The following is a 19,364-nucleotide window of genomic DNA, read 5'->3' on the forward strand; positions in this document are numbered from 1 at the left end:
AGTGTGCTCACTTTTGTTGCCAGTGGTTTAGGCATTAAAGGGGTTGTCTCATCATGGACAATGGGGGCATATCGCTAGGATATGCACCCATTGTCTTATAGGTGCGGGTCCCACCGCGGTTACCCGCACCTATATCGAAAACGGACCCCGGCAAGGTGGTGGCTGGAGGACTCCGGTCCGGCCACCACCAAGCCGGCTGCCCATAGAAGTGAATGGCCCCCGCTCCCATTCATTTCTATGAGGCTATTTTCGGCGGCCCCATAGAAAATGAATGGAGGGCTGCTGCGCATGTGCAGTGCGTCCTCCTTCACTTTCGTGACTCCGTTCTCGATATAGGTGCGGGTCCCAACGGTGGGACCCACACCTATTAGACAATGGGGGCATATCCTAGCGATATGCCCCTATTGCCCATGATGAGACAACCCCTTTAATGGTTGTGTATTGAGTTATTTTGAGGACACACCACATTTACACCGTTATACACTGACTACTTTACATTGTATCAAAGTGTCAGATCTTCAGTGTTGTCCCATGAAAAGTTATAATAAAATATTTACAAAAATGTGAGGGGTGCACTCACTTTTGTGAGATACTGTATATAACACAAGATCCACCATTCACAATAGGTGATGTCACAGCTTATGTCCTCCCCCTCTCTGTACAATGACCCCTGCACAGATCACAGAACATGTCCAAAACATTCTCCCATAGAAGTCAGAGTGCTCTCCAGTCTATTGTGTCTATGACCCATGGTGGTGGATGCAGGGGCGGATTGGGAACTTAAAGTGGACCCGGAAAAAAAAACTAAAAATGGCCCCATTTTGTAGGAGTGTCTAAATTGACAGGAGGCTGAGCAACATAAGTAGGAGGAGGGGTCAGCAATACTGTAGCGCAAAATACCATATACCACAGTGCAGCACAATACATTGACCCAAAAGCGGCCATCAATAGCTGCCATTTTCTGTTCTCCTCCTCCAGTTGTCTCAGATTAAGATATGGAGCAGGGGTCTTAGGAGGTGAAATGCGGAGGCCATGTGCAGTCACTGGCTGGGTACATGAATACCTGATTCTCACAGCATTAATTACTGCTGAGAGCTCATTATGTAGCTGGCCAGCGGCAGAGAGGGGGCTTGGGTGGCCCCCTGGGGCATCGGCCCACCGGGAAATTTCCCTGTAGGGTCTATGGCCAATCCGCCCCTGGGTGGATGCATTTCCAGATGCTGTTAACAACAGCTCAGCCATGGTGGCCGCCCCCATAATCATGTACTTGCAAAGAGAATTACAAAATCTAAACGGATTAGAAAACAAAAAAGGATTTGTGTCGCTATTAGGTTTTAATTGGCAGAAAAAATTATAGGTGACACATTCCCTTTAAGAAACAAGTCACTAATCCCATTTTGGCAGAGAGTTAAAAGGAACTTCACTAAACCCTCACCAAGAGACGGTACAAGGCTCATACATCTGCTCTCAGAACACCCATACTGCGCAGAGCAGCAGATGCAGCAGAGCTGAAGGTGCTAATGAGCTGCATCCTTTGTGTATCATCTACTGGGTGGAAACAATCCAGGACTGCTACATTCGTCAGCAGTGTTATCAACACACATTAATCCCAACCTCCCACTCCGTCCTGAAGACTTTTTTCTGTTGCGCCACCTCTCTGTAAGGGCTCATAAATGGCTCCGCATCCGTTCTGCAATTTCAATGAGGTTTCGCGGCCCCGCAAAAATGATAGAGCATGTCCTATTCTTGTTTGCAATTGTGGACAAGAATAGGTATTTCTATCGTAGTGCCGGACCCCTCCCTATTCTAAATCTTCTGACTTCACGTCATCCAAAAAGTAACCCTTTCAATCTTTGCAATCCAGAGCTCTTGATACGTGTTCACACAGAGGCACAGGCTGGTGACTGGCTTGTGCAGTTTTATATGTACTACCCTGTTTTATAAAGATGGCAGAGTCATTCTACAAAGCATGCACTTTTTACTTTCAATGCCACTCCTATGTCGTCACAGATTGTAAGCTCTTGTGAGCAGGGCTCTATCTCCTATTGCTTGAGTTGATTAGTTTTGTTGCACTGTAGATGTATCCTCTGCGGAATAGGTGGGCACTATATAAACACAGGTGCTAATTATATCTCCCTTCTTGTCAAATATGGAGTAGTTTTACCTCCAGTCCTATGCAAAACCACAGATAAGGTATCTTGACGGTTGGTGCCAAGTGACAAACTCGGCTCTGCTACATCCAATCAAATCAGGATAATAATCTCCAGGAGTTTGAGCAGTACAGCTAATCGTACAAGCATACTCAGCAGCACCTGAGACTGCAGCACATCTCACGTCAGCAAAGCCTCCCTACTGAAATCTGTTCTGTAAGAATCACCGCTGGCAAATAGCGCCCCCGCCCCCCTCCTTTAATAGCATCAGCCGCATACAGATCCCGCATCGGAGAGATGAGATGGCCCAGCGCCTATTTATATACAATATCCAGGTGCAGATCCTGTTATAGCTGCCATTACGTCAGCACGTCTGTGGCTTATTCATGTCCCTGGCTGCAGAGGGAGAGGCAGATGGTGCAGCAGATCAAGGATTGAGAAGATGAGTCTTGTGTGCCCCCTACTGAGCGGCCACTGGAGGTAAAGACCACAGATTATTGAGCTCAGCTAAGGATGTGTTAGTCATGGCATGGGAACAAAGGTCAGCAAGGAAAATTATGGGACATGGCATTATAAGAAATAAATTGTCAGCTTAAAGGGTTTGCTTCATCTGGAGAGTAGATTTAGAGAGTGGTCTGCTGGAGAGTATATTTAAAGAGTGGTCTGCTGGAGAGTAGATTTAGAGAGTGGCCTGCAGGAGAGTGGATGCAAGAGAGTGGCCTGCTGGAGATCAGATTTGGAGAGTGGTCTGCTGGAGAGTATATTTAGAGAGTGGTCTGCTGGAGAGTAGATGCAGGAGAATGGTCTGCTAGAGAGTAGATTTAGAGAGTGGTCTGCTGGAGAGTAGATTTAGAGAGTGGTCTGCTGGAGAGTAGATTTAGAGAGTGGCCTGCAGGAGAGTGGATGCAAGAGAGTGGTCTGCTGGAGATCAGATTTGGAGAGTGGTCTGCTGGAGAGTAGATTTAGAGAGTGGTCTGCTGGAGATCCGATTTGGAAAGTGGTCTGCTGGCGAGTAGATTTAGAGAGTGGTCTGCTGGAGAGTAGATTTAGAGAGTGGTCTGCAGGAGAGTGGATGCAAGAGAGTGGTCTGCTGGAGATCAGATTTGGAGAGTGGTCTGCTGGAGAGTATATTTAGAGAGTGGTCTGCTGGAGAGTAGATGCAGGAGAATGGTCTGCTAGAGAGTAGATTTAGAGAGTGGTCTGCTGGAGAGTAGATTTAGAGAGTGGTCTGCTGGAGAGTAGATTTAGAGAGTGGTCTGCAGGAGAGTGGATGCAAGAGAGTGGTCTGCTGGAGATCAGATTTGGAGAGTGGTCTGCTGGAGAGTATATTTAGAGAGTGGTCTGCTGGAGAGTAGATGCAGGAGAATGGTCTGCTAGAGAGTAGATTTAGAGAGTGGTCTGCTGGAGAGTAGATTTAGAGAGTGGTCTGCTGGAGAGTAGATTTAGAGAGTGGCCTGCAGGAGAGTGGATGCAAGAGAGTGGTCTGCTGGAGATCAGATTTGGAGAGTGGTCTGCTGGAGAGTAGATTTAGAGAGTGGTCTGCTGGAGATCCGATTTGGAAAGTGGTCTGCTGGAGAGTAGATTTAGAGAGTGGTCTGCTGGAGAGTAGATTTAGAGAGAGGTCTGCAGGAGAGTGGATGCAAGAGAGTGGTCTGCAGGAGAGTGGATGCAAGAGAGTGGTCTGCTGGAGATCAGATTTGGAGAGTGGTCTGCTGGAGATCAGGTTTGGAGAGTGGTCTGCTGGACAGTAGATTTAGAGAGTGGTCTGCTGGAGATCCGATTTGGAAAGTGGTCTGCTGGAGAGTAGATTTAGAGAGTGGTCTGCTGGAGATCCGATTTGGAAAGTGGTCTGCTGGAGAGTAGATTTAGAGAGTGGTCTGCTGGAGAGTAGATGCAGGAGAATGGATGCAAAAAAGTGGTCTGCAGGAGAGTGGTCTGCTGGAGATCAGATTTGGAGAGTGGTCTCCAGGAGAGTGGTCTGCAGGAGAGTGCAGAGTCCCATACAACCATATGGGACAGGTCAGCTGCACATTTTCCACAGTGGAAAATCCTCATTTCATCTGAAGCCCCTGAAGAGCAGGTGCAGAGGATGGGAGTGGTAGTGGCCCTGATGAGATGTTGCGTCACTGTGTACTCTCTCAGGCCATTGCTCCCTATGGATCAGTGGATGCAGTGGAAAAGTGATTTGTTGGCCAGAAGTAAAAGAATAAAAGTCACTCTACTACTCAGTACAAAAGATAATGTGCAGTACATCCAGGAGTGGATGGTACAAAGTGCAATTTCCCTCTCCAGATGTGTAGCATCTGGAGAGGTTGCTGGATAAGGCCTCTTGCACACAACCGTATGCCCTCCGAGACATACAGTTCTTGAGCGGCATTGATCGTGCGCACGGGAGCACACAGCATCATAGATTACAATGATGCTGTGGACATCAGGCCGCCCGCAGGGCTATTGTCCAGCACTCATAAGATCATATGAGTGTGGGACAATAGCCCCGCGGGCGGCCCAACGAGCACAGCATTATTGTAATCTATGATGCTGTGTACTCCCGTGCGCACGATCAACCGCTCAGAAGTTCAAGGGAAAGAGTCATCAGCAAGATAGCCTATGTGAGGTCCATTAGTTGCCACTTAGGCCTCTTGCACACGACCGTATGCCCTCCGAGACATACGGACCGTATATCTCGGAGGGCATACGGTCGTGTGCAAGAGGCCTAAGTGGCAACTAATGGACCTCACATAGGCTATCTTGCTGATGACTCTTTCCCTTGAACTTCTGGCTAACAGCTGTATGCTGACACTTATGGCTACTGGTGTTTACTGTGTAATGTAGGCTTTGCGTTGGTATGGCCTGGATGCTATTCTAGGTGATAGGTGTCTGAGCTGTATTCCCTTACCTGCAGCAGGGTCTGTAAAGCTGTGGATTGCTGGCCACTCTGCTATCAATGCTGTAGCTTCTAGGAAAGCTGTATCCTGGTGTTCTTGTAGTCTCTCTGGTGTAGTGGTCTCACAGGAGAATTAGATCACAAGAGGATTAGATCAAGACTGGCCCCTAAAACCCTTGGAGTAGGAGCCATTTGGAAGTGCTTCCCTCCTCCTGACTGTTCTAGCTAGAACTCGTCCTCTTGGCAGGAAGATGGACCAGCCCACTCCTACCAAGAGAAGAGGAACAGGGTGGTTAACCTCTGTCCCTGCCAACCATACCACGTCCTGCTGGTGTACATTACACAACATTGTAAAACATAATATAACAATTGCTAATACCCTCAGGTCTGGGCCACTGCAAAATCTGCTTCAAATAGTGCAGATATTGATGCAGGATGACATAATTGAAGTTACTTTAGATTTTTAAGGCTACAAACTGCACTAATATTAAAATCATGTCAGGCTGCTGAGCGTCCCCTGGCAGTTTGGCGCCCGGGTAACTACCTCCTTATCCTCACCCCACGCTACGCCACTGCACCAAACACCAAGCTCAAGGATCCAAATAGAGGGTCCAGTAAAGTGATTCCAGTAACCAAAGATCAAAATCAACTTAGGGGAACGCAAATAAAAACGGTGATTTATCTATTTGTGGATTCTGGAATAGGCGAGTACAACGCACAAAGACTGCCCCATTCAAAAGGGGGAACACAGGACCCCTCTTCTCGTGATCAGCGGGAGCCTCAGTGATTAGACCCCTGCCAGTCAGACACTTATGTTTCATGGAACAATCCTTTAAATAGAAGAAAAATCCTCCCGAAAATGCTTTAGCACTTGGCCCAGTGTCTGTTCTTCTGATGAGTGTAGATAACCAGTCTCTTCTAAAAGTCCCGACAATAGGTAAACCGGTCTATAAGAAGATATGGCTTAGAAGAAATGTGACAAGTCGGATCCGCTCACCTTCACAGATCTGGTCCACCCGCAGCCTCTTCACTTTCTGCTTATCCAGCATATCCATCCTCTGCTGTGGGCAATGTGTTATACCCTGGCATATCTATCCCATGGCACTGCTCGCCAGGCTGCAAAGGAGCAAGGAGTCAAATAGGTTCTTAAAGAACAGCAGTTTATACAGTACAAAACAGTATATACAGTACAGAACAAGAGTCTATACAGTACAGCATTATATACAGTACAAAACAGTATATACAGTACAGAACAAGAGTATATACAGTACAGCATTATATACAGTACAAAACAATATATACAGTACAGAACAAAAGTCTATACAGTACAGCATTATATACAGTACAAACCAGTATATACAGTACAGAACAAGAGTATATACAGTACAGCATTATATACAGTACAAAACAGTATATACAGTACAGAACAAGAGTATATACAGTACAGCATTATATACAGTACAAAACAGTATATACAGTACAGAACAAGAGTATATACAGTACAGCATTATATACAGTACAAAACAGTATATACAGTACAGAACAAGAGTCTATACAGTACAGCATTATATACAGTACAAAACAGTATATACAGTACAGAACAAGAGTATATACAGTACAGCATTATATACAGTACAAAACAATATATACAGTACAGAACAAAAGTCTATACAGTACAGCATTATATACAGTACAAACCAGTATATACAGTACAGAACAAGAGTATATACAGTACAGCATTATATACAGTACAAAACAGTATATACAGTACAGAACAAGAGTCTATACAGTACAGCATTATATACAGTACAAAACAGTATATACAGTACAGAACAAAAGTCTATACAGTACAGCATTATATACAGTACAAAACAGTATATACAGTACAGAACAAGAGTATATACAGTACAGCATTATATACAGTACAAAACAGTATATACAGTACAGAACAAGAGTATATACAGTACAGCATTATATACAGTACAAAACAGTATATACAGTACAGAACAAGAGTATATACAGTACAGTACAGAACAACAGTATATATAGTACAGCATTATATACAGCAGTATACACAGTAAAGTACAGCAGTATATACAGTACAGGACAGTATATACAGAACAGTATACAGTACAGCAGTGTATATAGTACATCAGTATATACAGTACAGCAGTATATATAGTACAGGACAGTATATACAGAACAGTATACAGTACAGCAGTGTATATAGTACATCAGTATACAGTACACCAGTATATATAGTACAGAACAGCAGTGTATATAGTACATCAGTGTATATAGTACATCAGTATATACAGTACACCAGTATATATAGTACAGTACAGCAGTGTATATAGTACAGCAGTATATATAATACAGCAGTGTATATAGTACAGAACAGCAGTGAACATATATAATCAGCCAGATACCTAATATCTCAGTTGGTCTGGGCCGATGAAGGGGTTAATATATTAATTAACATTATGCATGGCAGTCTAGGATGGTTAAAGGGGCACTGCGGTTGTGAGAAGCTAATAGATTGGTGGGGGTCCTAACTCTGGGACCCCCACCCAACACAAGAACGGGGACCTTGTACCTCTCAGAGCCCCCTGAAATGAACAAAGCAGCAGAGTGGGCACGCACATTGATGCTTCATTCATCTCTACAAGAGTTCCTGAGATTGAATACAGCGCTTGGCTATTTCTCACAACCAGAGTACCCCTTTAAGAGTTCATTTCTAACATACTTGAAGGTTTAGGCTGATTTAGTGGTTATCATTTAACATTATAGGATATTATATGATAATATAATTATATAAATTATTATATGGTTTGGAGCTTGGTGCCAAAAAAGAAATAAAAAAAATCCACTTTTACCCTTCATATAAAATTCATTATTTTCCTGCAGCTACCACTAGGGGGGGCTCACTGCATGGGGATTTATACAGCTCCTGCAGAGTGCAGTAACAATTCAGAATGCAGTATTGCTACTGTGGCCACAGAAATAGCCATTTTCTTTTAACCCATTAACTGCTTAAGAGGGTGGGGTTTTCGGGGTACTAAGAACCCCCTCATCCTATATGGCTTTTTTTCCCCAAGCTATCAGTTACTCCTAATTAGGCCTCTTGCACACAACTATATAGCTTTTTCAGTATTTTGCGGTCCGCAAAAAACGGATCCGCAAAAAATACGGATGACGTCCGTGTGCATTCTGTTTTTTGCAGAACGGAACAGCTGGCCCCTGATGGAACAGAACTTTCCTTGTCCGTTATGCGGACAATAATAGGACATGTTCTATCTTTGAATGGAAATACTTAAACGGAAGGCATTACGTTTTTTTTTTTTTTTTTGCGGATACATTGAAATGAATGGTTCCGTATTCGAAACGCAAAAAAACTAATGGAGCAGGAGGCCTTAAAATTCTCAACATATCAGATGCCTTCCATTTTTTGCGTTCCGTATACGGAACCATTCATTTCAATGGGTCCGCTAAAAAAATGGAAGGTACTCTGTATGCCTTCCGTTTCCGTTCAAAGATAGAACATGTCCTATGATTGTCCGCATAACGGACAAGGATAGTACTGTTCTATCAGGGGCCAGCTGTTCCGTTAAGCAAAAATCGGAATGTACACGGACGTCATCCGTATTTTTTGTGGATACGTTTCTTGTGGACCGCAAAATACTGAAAAAGCCATACGGTCGTGTGCAAGAGGCCTTAGGGTTGATGTAAAGAAAAAGTGCCCCAAATCCTTCTCTGACAAGGAGAACTATGCTGCAGTACGAATACATGCAGATATCACAGCTTCTAGAGCTGCAGGTCATGCAGAGTGAATTTATTCCTACATGCAACACTTTGAAATTACTTAATCACCAAAGAATAATTGATACTTTGATACCAATAACCACTGACACCATATAGTTATTGATAAAGCAGCAAATTACCTAAAAGGTTTCCTTGTCATTAGCGCTTGCAGAACTGATATGGGATGGATTCTATGGCTGATCCCCCCCCCCAAAAAAAAAAAAAAAAAAAATGTGTATCCCTCTGGTGTAAAAACTACATGTACCGTACATCACAGGACAGTAAGTGTACTAAACCAGTGCAAAATCTGTTTATCCACTTTTCCAATGAAATAATCGCAATAGTTACCACTAGAGGGCGATAACTGTTCACAACATTGCTAAGTAAATCTTTATATTACTGGTTTTACCAGCATCATAACTTCTAATGGGGCAAACTTGTGTGTTATAAGGTGTGAAATATACAAAAAAGTGCTGCACTAAAAATAAGGGGAGCAAATGCATTATTTCTTTTTTTTTTTACTTAACCAGCTAAGAGAGGCCATTGGCCTCACTAACTGGGACAATGTCCTCAAAAATAAAAATGTAGCCACAAAATAGGATATTTTTAAAACCATCCTAAATTCTAACTGTGAGAGGTACATATCTTATGGGAATAAAAGGGTGAGGAACAATAAAAAAAACAATGTGGTAAAGAAAGCAATAAATGACAAAAAGAAAGCAATTAAAACAGGAGGGTATCAAGGAAGCATTGAAATACTATGAGGAAACAAATAGAATAAGTAAAAGATAAAAGCAGCCAAACTGCCAAAAAAGAGTAAAACTAACCCTAAAATATTCTTCAATTATATAAATAGTAAAAAGTATAGTTCTGAAAGTGTTGGTCCTGTATAGAGGGATTTGCAGATCGCGACAAGGAGAAAGGGAAGCTATTAATTTTTTTTTTTTTCTCCATTGTTTTCACTGAGGAATATGAAATGTCAGATGAAATGTAGAATGTAAAAGTAAATTCCCCATGAAAAGTGCCCTGTTTGACCGGGGAAGAAGTGCAGCAGAGTCTTAAAAAGTTTAAAATAGAAAAATCGCCGGGACCAAATGGTATACACCCCCGTATCCTAAGAGAATAATGTCATAGGCAGACCCTTATTTCTGATATTTAAGGACTCTATACTGACAGGAAGTGTTCCACAGGATTGGCGCATAGCAAATGTGGTGCAAATATTCAAAAAGGGTCCAAAAACAGAGTGCGAAAACTATAGGCCGGTAAGTCTAACATCTATGGTGGATATTGTTTGAAGCTTTTCTAAGAGATGCTATCTTGAAGTACCTCAATGAAAATAAGCAAACAAGGCCATATCAGCGGCTTCATGAGGGATCTGTCATGTCAAACTAATTTAATTAGTTTCTTTAAGGAGGTAAGTTCTAGACCTGACCGCGGCGAGTCAATGGATGTCGTATATCTTGACTTCTCCAAGGAATAATGCAAGTCACCAGTACATACTAAATGGTAAAACACTGGGAAACACTGACATGGAAAAAGACTTAGGAATTTTAGTGAACAGCAAACTAAGCCAGAGAAACCAGTGTCATGCCCATGATGAGAACATAATCAGACCACACATGGAGTACTGTGTACAGTTCTGGGCTCCTGTGAACAAGGCAGACATAGCAGAGCTGGAGAGGGTTCAGAGGAGGGCAACTAAAGTAATAACTGGAATGGGGCAACTACAGGACCCTGAAAGATTATCAAAATTAGGGTTATTCAGTTTAGAAAAAAGACGACTGAGGGGAGATCTAATTACTATGTATAAATATATCAGGGGTCAGTACAGAGATCTATCCCATCATCTATTTATCCCCAGGACTGTGACTGTGACGAGGGGACATCCTCTGCGTCTGGAGGACAGAAGGTTTGTACACAAACATAGAAGAGGATTCTTTACGGTAAGAGCAGTGAGACTATGGAACTCTCTGCCTGAGGAGGTGGTGATGGTGAGTACAATAAAGGAATTCAAGAGGGGCCTGGATGTATTTCTGGAGTGTAATAATATTACAGGCTATAGCGACTAGAGAGGGGTCGTTGATCCAGGTAGTTATTCAAATTTCCTGACCGGAGTCGAGAAGAAATTTTTTCCCCCCTAAATTGGCTTCTACCTCACATTTTTTTTTTTTTTTTACTTCTTCTAGATCAACTTGCAGGATAACAGGCTGAACTAGATGGACAGATGTCTATTTTTAGCCTTACAAATTATGGGGGGCCAATTACGGACGGATATACTACACTTTTTGGCATATATCTGTTGCAGATCGCAACGCAAAGGTTATTCAAGCCACAATGTGAGACTTTTTCCCCTTTTCCACTTCTCATGTCAGGTCTAAAAAAGTGGGTGTGGTGGGGTGGCAGAAAGGGTGGGCCTACAGGCCCGTCTCATTTACCATTTTCTACACCCGTTTTAGGTGTAGAAAGTGGTCTAAATTTACGCCAACAAAGGGAGCTGGCATAGATTTAGACAAGTGTAAAGTCTATCTAAGGCTACTTTCACACTTGCGCTTGATCGGATCCGTTCTGAACGGATCCGATCATATTAATGCAGACGGAGGCTCCGTTCTGAACGGATCCGTCTGCATTAATAACTTTAAAAAAATTCGCAAGTGCGCAAGTAGCCTGCGCGGATCCGTTCAGACTTTCAATGTAAAGTCAATGGGGGACGGATCCGCTTGAAGATTGAGCCATATGGTGACATCTTCAAGCGGATCCGTTCCCATTGACTTACATTGTAAGTCTGAACGGATCCGCACGCCTCCGCACGGCCAGGCGGACACCCGAACGCTTCAAGCAGCGTTCAGCTGTCCGCCTGTCCGTGCGGAGGCGAGCGGAGCGGAGGCTGAACGCCGCCAGACTGATGCAGTCTGAGCGGATCCGCATCCATTCAGACTGCATCAGGGCTGGACGGAGGCGTTCGGGTCCGCTCGTGAGCTCCTTCAAACGGAGCTCACGAGCGGACCGACGAACGCTAGTGTGAAAGTAGCCTAAGTTATGTAGAGGCCAGCGCCTTTACATAACTTAGGCGGATGAACCGCCAGTGCAGGAAGGACGAAGACCGGTGTCTAAATCACAGGTGTTCACAAATGTCCCTCTATGTGTTACTTAAAAACTATGTTTCTTTTTTACTTTTACTTTTTTTTTTTCAGTATTTTTTTTTTTTACCTATTGTTATTTGGTTTATACAATGTGCCCCTTTTCTTTGGAGGATACAGCACCTCACCGAAGCACCATACGGTGGTTTCAGAGGTTACTATAAATGTTTTCCTGAATTTGCAGAGACTGTCCCTGCAAATTTGGGTTGTCCTGAGCTGAGAATGGGTCATTCCCAGGGGATTGGCTTACATGCCCCAAATTTACCAACTTCAATGTTGGTAAGTATGGTTTCAGTAATGTCCTGTTGTCAGTGGAGCACATATAGCTCTTTACAAACTGGCTGGAGAACAATTGCACAGTTGCTGCCATCATTTTTAGGGCAGACAGGAAAAATATCCAATACTAGCAGAAGGACCCGTCTTTGCACTGGAATATTTTCACTATTTTATTTAATGTTTGTGTGTGTCGTTAAAAGATATTGACAGTATCCCCCATTACAGTGACCTCTACAGCACTCCGTCCCCTGAACAGTGACCTCCACAGCACCCGACCGCCACCCTAACAAAGACCTCCACCGCTGCCCGTCCCCTTAACGGTGACCCTCCACAGCGATCTACCCTTTAACAGTGACCTCTACAAGAGCCCTTCCCCTTTAACATTGACCTCCACAGCACCCCGCTCCCTTAACTGTGACCTCCACATCGGCCTGCTCTCTTAACAGTGCCCACCACCGTTCCCTACCCCCTTAACATAGACCTTCACAGCGCCCGGCCATTTAAGAGTGAATTCCACAGTACCCAGCTCCCTTAACAGTGACCTCCACAGCAGCTGCCCCTTTAATACTGACCTCCACAGTCTCCTGCCCCTTAACGGTAACCTCCATAGTGCTCGCCCCTTCAACAGTGACCTCCACAACGGCCATCCCCCTTAACAGTGACCTCCACAGTGCCCTGCCCCCTTAACATTAACCTCCACAGCGCCCGCCCCTTTAACAGTGACCTCCACAGCCGCTGCCCCTTTATTAGTGACCTCCGCAGAACCCCGTCTCCTTAAAGCGAACCTTTCACCAGGATTTCACATAATAAACTATTACCAGTACCTTATAGATTATCCTCATTGTGTTTCAATGCATTCTTGTGCCGCTTTCCTGGGATGGATATTCATGAAAAAAACGAGTTATAAAGTCCTGGTATCCAGCTCCTGAAGTCACGCTCCTGAAGTCAAGGGGGTAGCCCTTCCCTCACTCCGGGCTGTACCTCCCCTGCCCTAACCCCGCCTCTAAGTAGTGTAACTGACACCCGGCTCAGACGCCGGGACCGCGCTTGTACAGGCGGCACATGCGCCGTCGGACTCGAACGCGATCCTGTAACTGAATCGCGCATGCGCCGTCCCCGATGCCTGCCTGTCTTCTCTTCCTCACGCGCGATTCAGTTACAGGATCGCGTTCGAGTCCGACGGCGCATGTGCCGCCTGTACAAGCGCGGTCCCGGCGTCTGAGCCGGGTGTCAGTTACACTACTTAGAGGCGGGGTTAGGGCAGGGGAGGTACAGCCCGGAGTGAGGGAAGGGCTACCCCCTTGACTTCAGGAGCGTGACTTCAGGAGCTGGATACCAGGACTTTATAACTCGTTTTTTTCATGAATATCCATCCCAGGAAAGCGGCACAAGAATGCATTGAAACACAATGAGGATAATCTATAAGGTACTGGTAATAGTTTATTAAGTGAAATCCTGGTGAAAGGTTCACTTTAACAGTGATTTCCACAATAACCCGCCCCCTTAACAGTGACCTCTAAAACACACCACCCCCTTAACGGTGACCTCTACAGCACCCTGCCCCTTAACACTGACCTCCATAGTGGATCGTCCCCTTAACTGTGACCTCCGCAGCAGCCTGCCCCACTTAACTGTGACCTCCACAGCAGCCTGCCCCACTTAACTGTGACCTCCACAGCACTCCGCTCCCTTAACAGTGTCATCCACAGCGCCCTGCCCCTTTAAAAGTGACAGTGAAGAAAAGTGGCGGTGTTGTTATGGAAACCTGATATAAAACTGTGTGTATGTCAAGACTGAAGAACTTGCAAGCTTCTGTTGGCTGATAAGGATCATGTGACCATGTGTATGGCAGTTGGGATATGAGTGAAAGACCTGTGGGCTCCTATTGACTAATGCAGGTCATGTGATGGTGTCATATTTGCATTTGTTTGGGAATATCTCAAGAACAATACGTCATAGAGAGTTAAAACCTTCCTGGACACCTGATGTACCTATGTGCCAAATTTGGTGCCAATCTGTCCAGTCGTTTGGCCGCGCATAGAGGACAGACAGACAGACATTTTCATATATATATATAAGAGATAAACCAATGATGGGATCCATAACAAATACACTACTCTTTACATTGAGACTGCAACACCATGAAGGAAAAGTCATGGAATACAGAAATCGCTGGATCGATAGACATTTTAACGATATGCAAATAAAATAAAAATTTGAAACATAATATTCAAAATATCTAGATTTATTCAGTATGTAGTATGAGCACCGCACACAGAAATACACTCACTTACATGCCTTGGCATGCTATAAATGAGGTTATTAATGGTTGTCGGAAGAAAGTTCTGCCACGTTGAATGCACTTGGGCATGCAAATCATCAAGATCTGCTGCTGGCAGCTCCCTTTACAATTGCCAACCAATGACATCCCAGATGTGCTCGATGGGAGACAAGTCTGGAGACACTGCAGGCCATGGTAGCATATTTAGGCCTTGCAGGCTGCTCACAGTAGCACAAGCAGCATTCAGCCTGGCATTGTCCTGTTGAAAAAACGGCTCATGGGACACAACCAAATCAATGCAACGCCAAGCTGTAAGTGTACCTGAAATAAAGACTAGAGGGGTCTGGCTGCCTACATCTTGCCTCCTCACACCATAGAGTGTAGGACCAACGTGGCGTTTCCTTGTGAAGGCCTCTTCATGGTCTCCAAACCAATCTCTAGCTATCATTGCATCCAAGACAAAAGTGGGACTCAACACTAAGCGTAAAGACCTCCATTCCAGCCTCCATTGCGATCTTGCTCTGCACCACGTTAACCTTTGAGAGCAGTGTGTGGTCAATAGAACACCTGTAGTTGGACGTCTGGCTCACAGTCCAATGTAGTGCAAATGTCTTCTGATGGTTTGTGTAGACACTGTTTGCAGCCCAAGGCTTGGGATGTGACCTCCAGTTTCACTTGCAGTACAGAATATCACTACTCGCCGTTCATCTAATAATAAGACGATCCGTCCTTGCAGAGGTTCTCCTCTGTGCACCTCTTACTCTCATTCCAGTTTGTCGTTGTTCTCCCAACCATAGGGACACGCAACACTGAACAGTGCTGACATCTTGGCCTAGTCACGTAGCGATCTGCAGGAGTGATAAACACAGTCTCTGAGTGAAAGGAAGTGCTGATAACTGGCACCTCGATGAACAGGAGGCATCGCACAATCATCCCACATGACATGATCTGATTTTTGAGGTTTCATGTGGCTAAAAAACTTTGCTTTCAATCTGGCTTTTATCTGCCACAGATTGGAGCTAGGTGCTTGAAAATCTGATCATCTGCAGATCTTAGCGACACCCAATACTTCCTCAATTTGCATAACCTTACGGCTTATCCTTCTTAGTGCTGCAATTTCAGTGTTGAGGACTGTAGTACTGTGGGTGTCCATGCATAGGAGGACTGAAATGGGGAGGATTGTGTACACCATGTCCAGAAGCGGGAGATCCATAAAGATGTAAATGCCACAAAGGTATACACATATACAATGTATACATGCTGACAGGTAACAGTAAAGAATTGCAAACAGACAGCATATCCTTGTTCCTATCCATGAGGGCGGCAGAGCTAAGGGACAGAAAATGAAGTCCATGTTTACTCCGTGTCCTGATGATTACAATATATGATAAACTCTCTTATGTGCATCTATCATTAAAAGATGCCATGCAGTCACCCGGATCACACAGAGACGTTCCAGGCGGGGGAACGCACAAAAGCCGACATCTCTGAAGGTCATTATAATAAGAGTTGCTTAGCAACATAATGGAGAATTACAACATATATGCAATGGAAAGCATTATTCTATTAGCCCTGACGGTCATTTATCCTGACAAGTTCTTCCTCATCCGCCTGCTGCCAATAGTTTCTATTACAAGCAATAAACTGGAGTCAGATCTTGGGGCAACAAACTGACATGGGGCAGAACTTAGCTACAGGGAGATTTCCACTGCACCATTTACAGATGTGATCGCAGGAGAACATGTCTGTGTGGATCAAATGTTTCCTTTAGCCCCTAAAAAACACAACCAATCTGAAAGCTGCTGTAGCTGAAGGAGCTTACAGCACATAGATCTATCAGTGAAGTCAATGGAGTAGGCCCTAAAGCTCCATCTAGTGGTGGCAGCAGGCAGACATAATATATTGTATCAGGAAAACACAGCACTGCCCGTTATACAGAATGAAATCAGCTCTAAATTTTGGATCGGTGTATACATTATTAAAATGAAGCAGATAAATGACGCACACATTGCCATTCTGCAATCCTACTGTGCTCAGCAGCATACATTTCCCATATAATACACAAAGTGGTATACAGTACTCTGCCTATACTCATATAGTCACCGCAGAGTGCTCTCTCACATACAGCAATACAATGACCACATAGTGCCATGAGACTCAGACAGCCCCTATGCCACTTTATCATACTGCAACACTATGGCCATAGGCCATTGATAAAAAATACCACAACCATACAGAAATGTCAAATTGCTGCAAAGCTCAGCATTCAGTTATGTCTCAGACAGATATGTAGCTGATTACAGGTGTGGTCTTGCCACAATAAGGCATAAAAGTGCTTACTCAGCTAACTTTTAAAAAGGCTCTCAGAGACTACTTTTGGGTAGTGTACCTCTTGATGAGAGATCATTGACTGCTAGACATGCCTCTATCATGCATTCAAAGTCATTTTGCTGAGTTGACAGACTTTGAGAGGGGGCGCATTACTGGAATGAGAGATTTAGGATGGTCATTTTGACAAACTGCCCACCAACTAGGCCGTTCCGAGATAGCTCTTAGGAGGTGCTGGGAGCAGAGGTTATGTGAGGGCACACGCGGTGAACACGCTCTGGACAGATCACCAGTAGAGATGATACTTTAATCAACACAACAAGCACGAGCAGCTCCCACAGTTTTGTTGTCCACCATCCAGACACAGGTGGCACCTTCTTTACACCCCATGTCTCTGCCCAGACCATTTCCAGGTGCTTATCAGAAGGAAATTCGGTGCCACCGCGCCCATTAAGTGTCCTGCCACTGACAGCCATTCCCCACCCTCACCAAACTAACAAGGAGAAAGTGTCATAAAACACTATGTGTAGAGCCACATATTATTGGGAGAACTGTAGATTCGCCCAAAATAACATATAAACATATGTATCGCATACATGTAAAAAGATCAATGAGGTCACACATAACAGACTTGCCCACTGCTGGTAACATTAGGGGCCATCACGTGAATACGGACAGCCAAATCGCATCACTAAATGCAGGTGAAACAAGGGGGGTATGTGTAAACAATAACACTGTAATACCATACTGAACATGTATAAAGCAAGACATAAATTACCCATGATCTGCGGGGACACAGGGTGTATGACCAGAGCTGCACCTCGACGCGCGTTTCGTCTTGCTTTATTCATGTTCAGTATGGTATTACAGTGTTATTGTTTACGCATCCCACCCTTGTTTCACCTGCATTTAGTGATGCGATTTGGCTGTCCGTATTCACGTGATGGCCCCTAATGTTACCAGCGTTGGGCAAGTCTGTTAGGTGTGACCTCATAGATCTTTTTACATGTATGCAATACATATGTTTATATGTTATTTTGGGCGAATCTACAGTTCGCCCAATAATCTGCGGCTCTACACTTAGTGTTTTATGACACTTTCTCCTTGTTAGTTTGGTGAGGGTTGGGGGCTGGGGCTCACGGTCCCATTACACGGGGCGTTTCATCCCCCCCTTTTACCTTGTGCCTTCGTGTTATTCTATATTTATTATTTTTTGTCTTAATAAACTACATATATTTTATATGAGTGTTCTCTCATTTTTCAATGGGGTTATTGTTTTTCCCTCTTTGGTTGGTCCCAGTATATTATACTAGACCCCAGTGTATTTTGTACACCTTACTAGAGTGAGCGGTCCGTGGAACCGCGGCCTGGATTCCTCCTGAGAGCAGGAGCGAACGGCGCCATTGGTTGCTATGACGCCGTGCGCTCCCTGCTGCCGCCACAGTACAGTAACACACTGGTACAGATCATACCAGTGTGTTACTGTATTGCGGCGGCAGCAGAGAGCGCACGGCGTCATAGCAACCCATGACGCCGTGCGCTCCTGCTCTCAGGAGGAATCCAGGCCGCAGTTCCACGGACCGCTCACAGGCCGCGAACAACGGCCGTGTGCATTCGGCCTAACTGTGCACTCTCTAAAGAAAAACTACAGACAATGAATATACTGCAGACTGGGAGAGGGTTACTGAGCTGGAGGCACTCTGCCCCACTTTATGCTTATGATGTTGATGTGCGCCAGCCTCCTCTGACTGGCTGCTCGCACTCTGCGCTGGAACCTAGCTCCTAATGGCTGAGAGCCGAGGTGTAATTCCCCCTTTATACCAACACACAGTAGTAATGCCCACACTGTGTCCCCTTCACAATGGTAATGGCCACATTGTGCCCCCTTACAGCAGTAATGCCCACATGTGCCCCTTACAGTAGCGATGCCCAGATGTGTGCCCCCTCACAGTAGCTATGCCCAGATGTGCCCCCTCACAGTAGATATGCCAAGATATGTGCCCCCTCAAAGTATATATGCAAAGATATCTTCTCCCTTCACAGGAAGTGGAAAAAAACTAACATTACTCACCTAGTTCCTCCGATGATCTGCGCTCACCAGCAGCAGGATACTGTGGCACATCAAGCTGCTGAATGGTGCAGCGGGGGGAGCGAATAGCTCCCAGCATCACCATTACAATCAGCTGTGGCCACCCCCTAGAAACAGGGGGCCCCTGGCCCTTGGCTGGGTATGCCGAGTACTGACGCCGGCCCTGCGACAATGGTTAGCTTTGAGTATGAAGGACTCATGGTGAGCGCTTCGGAGTGACACTGCTGCGGAGTGACACACTGCCCCAAATGCTGGTGTGATGATCTGGGGAGTCATCGCACATGACAGTCGGTCACTCCTGGTAGTGATATAAGGGACACTTACAGCTCAGATATGTCCAGCCGTATCTCATCTTGTATCCAGGCTAGAGGCCACATCTCATCTTGTATCCAGGCTAGAGGCTGTATCTTATCTTGTA

The 19,364-nt window shown here is 44.9% G+C and overlaps 1 protein-coding gene across 4 annotated transcripts in view; it reads right to left on the reverse strand.

Annotated features, from left to right (window-relative positions):
* CTBP2 (C-terminal binding protein 2) overlaps positions 1-19,364 on the reverse strand; it is a 117,396-nt gene that overhangs the window by 64,069 nt on the left and 33,963 nt on the right. For 2 of the 4 annotated variants that reach the window (XM_044296101.1, XM_044296102.1), the window contains exon 2: positions 6,032-6,150. The exons of the other annotated variants lie outside the window; for them this stretch is intronic. In XM_044296101.1, the coding sequence (XP_044152036.1) occupies positions 6,032-6,089 (58 nt within the window). In that variant the 5' untranslated portion in view covers positions 6,090-6,150. The remainder of the gene's footprint in view (positions 1-6,031; positions 6,151-19,364) is intronic. 4 annotated transcript variants of the gene reach the window in all.

Source organism: Bufo gargarizans, chromosome 6, assembly GCF_014858855.1.
Source record: "Bufo gargarizans isolate SCDJY-AF-19 chromosome 6, ASM1485885v1, whole genome shotgun sequence".
NCBI classification, from domain to species: Eukaryota; Metazoa; Chordata; class Amphibia; order Anura; family Bufonidae; genus Bufo; species Bufo gargarizans.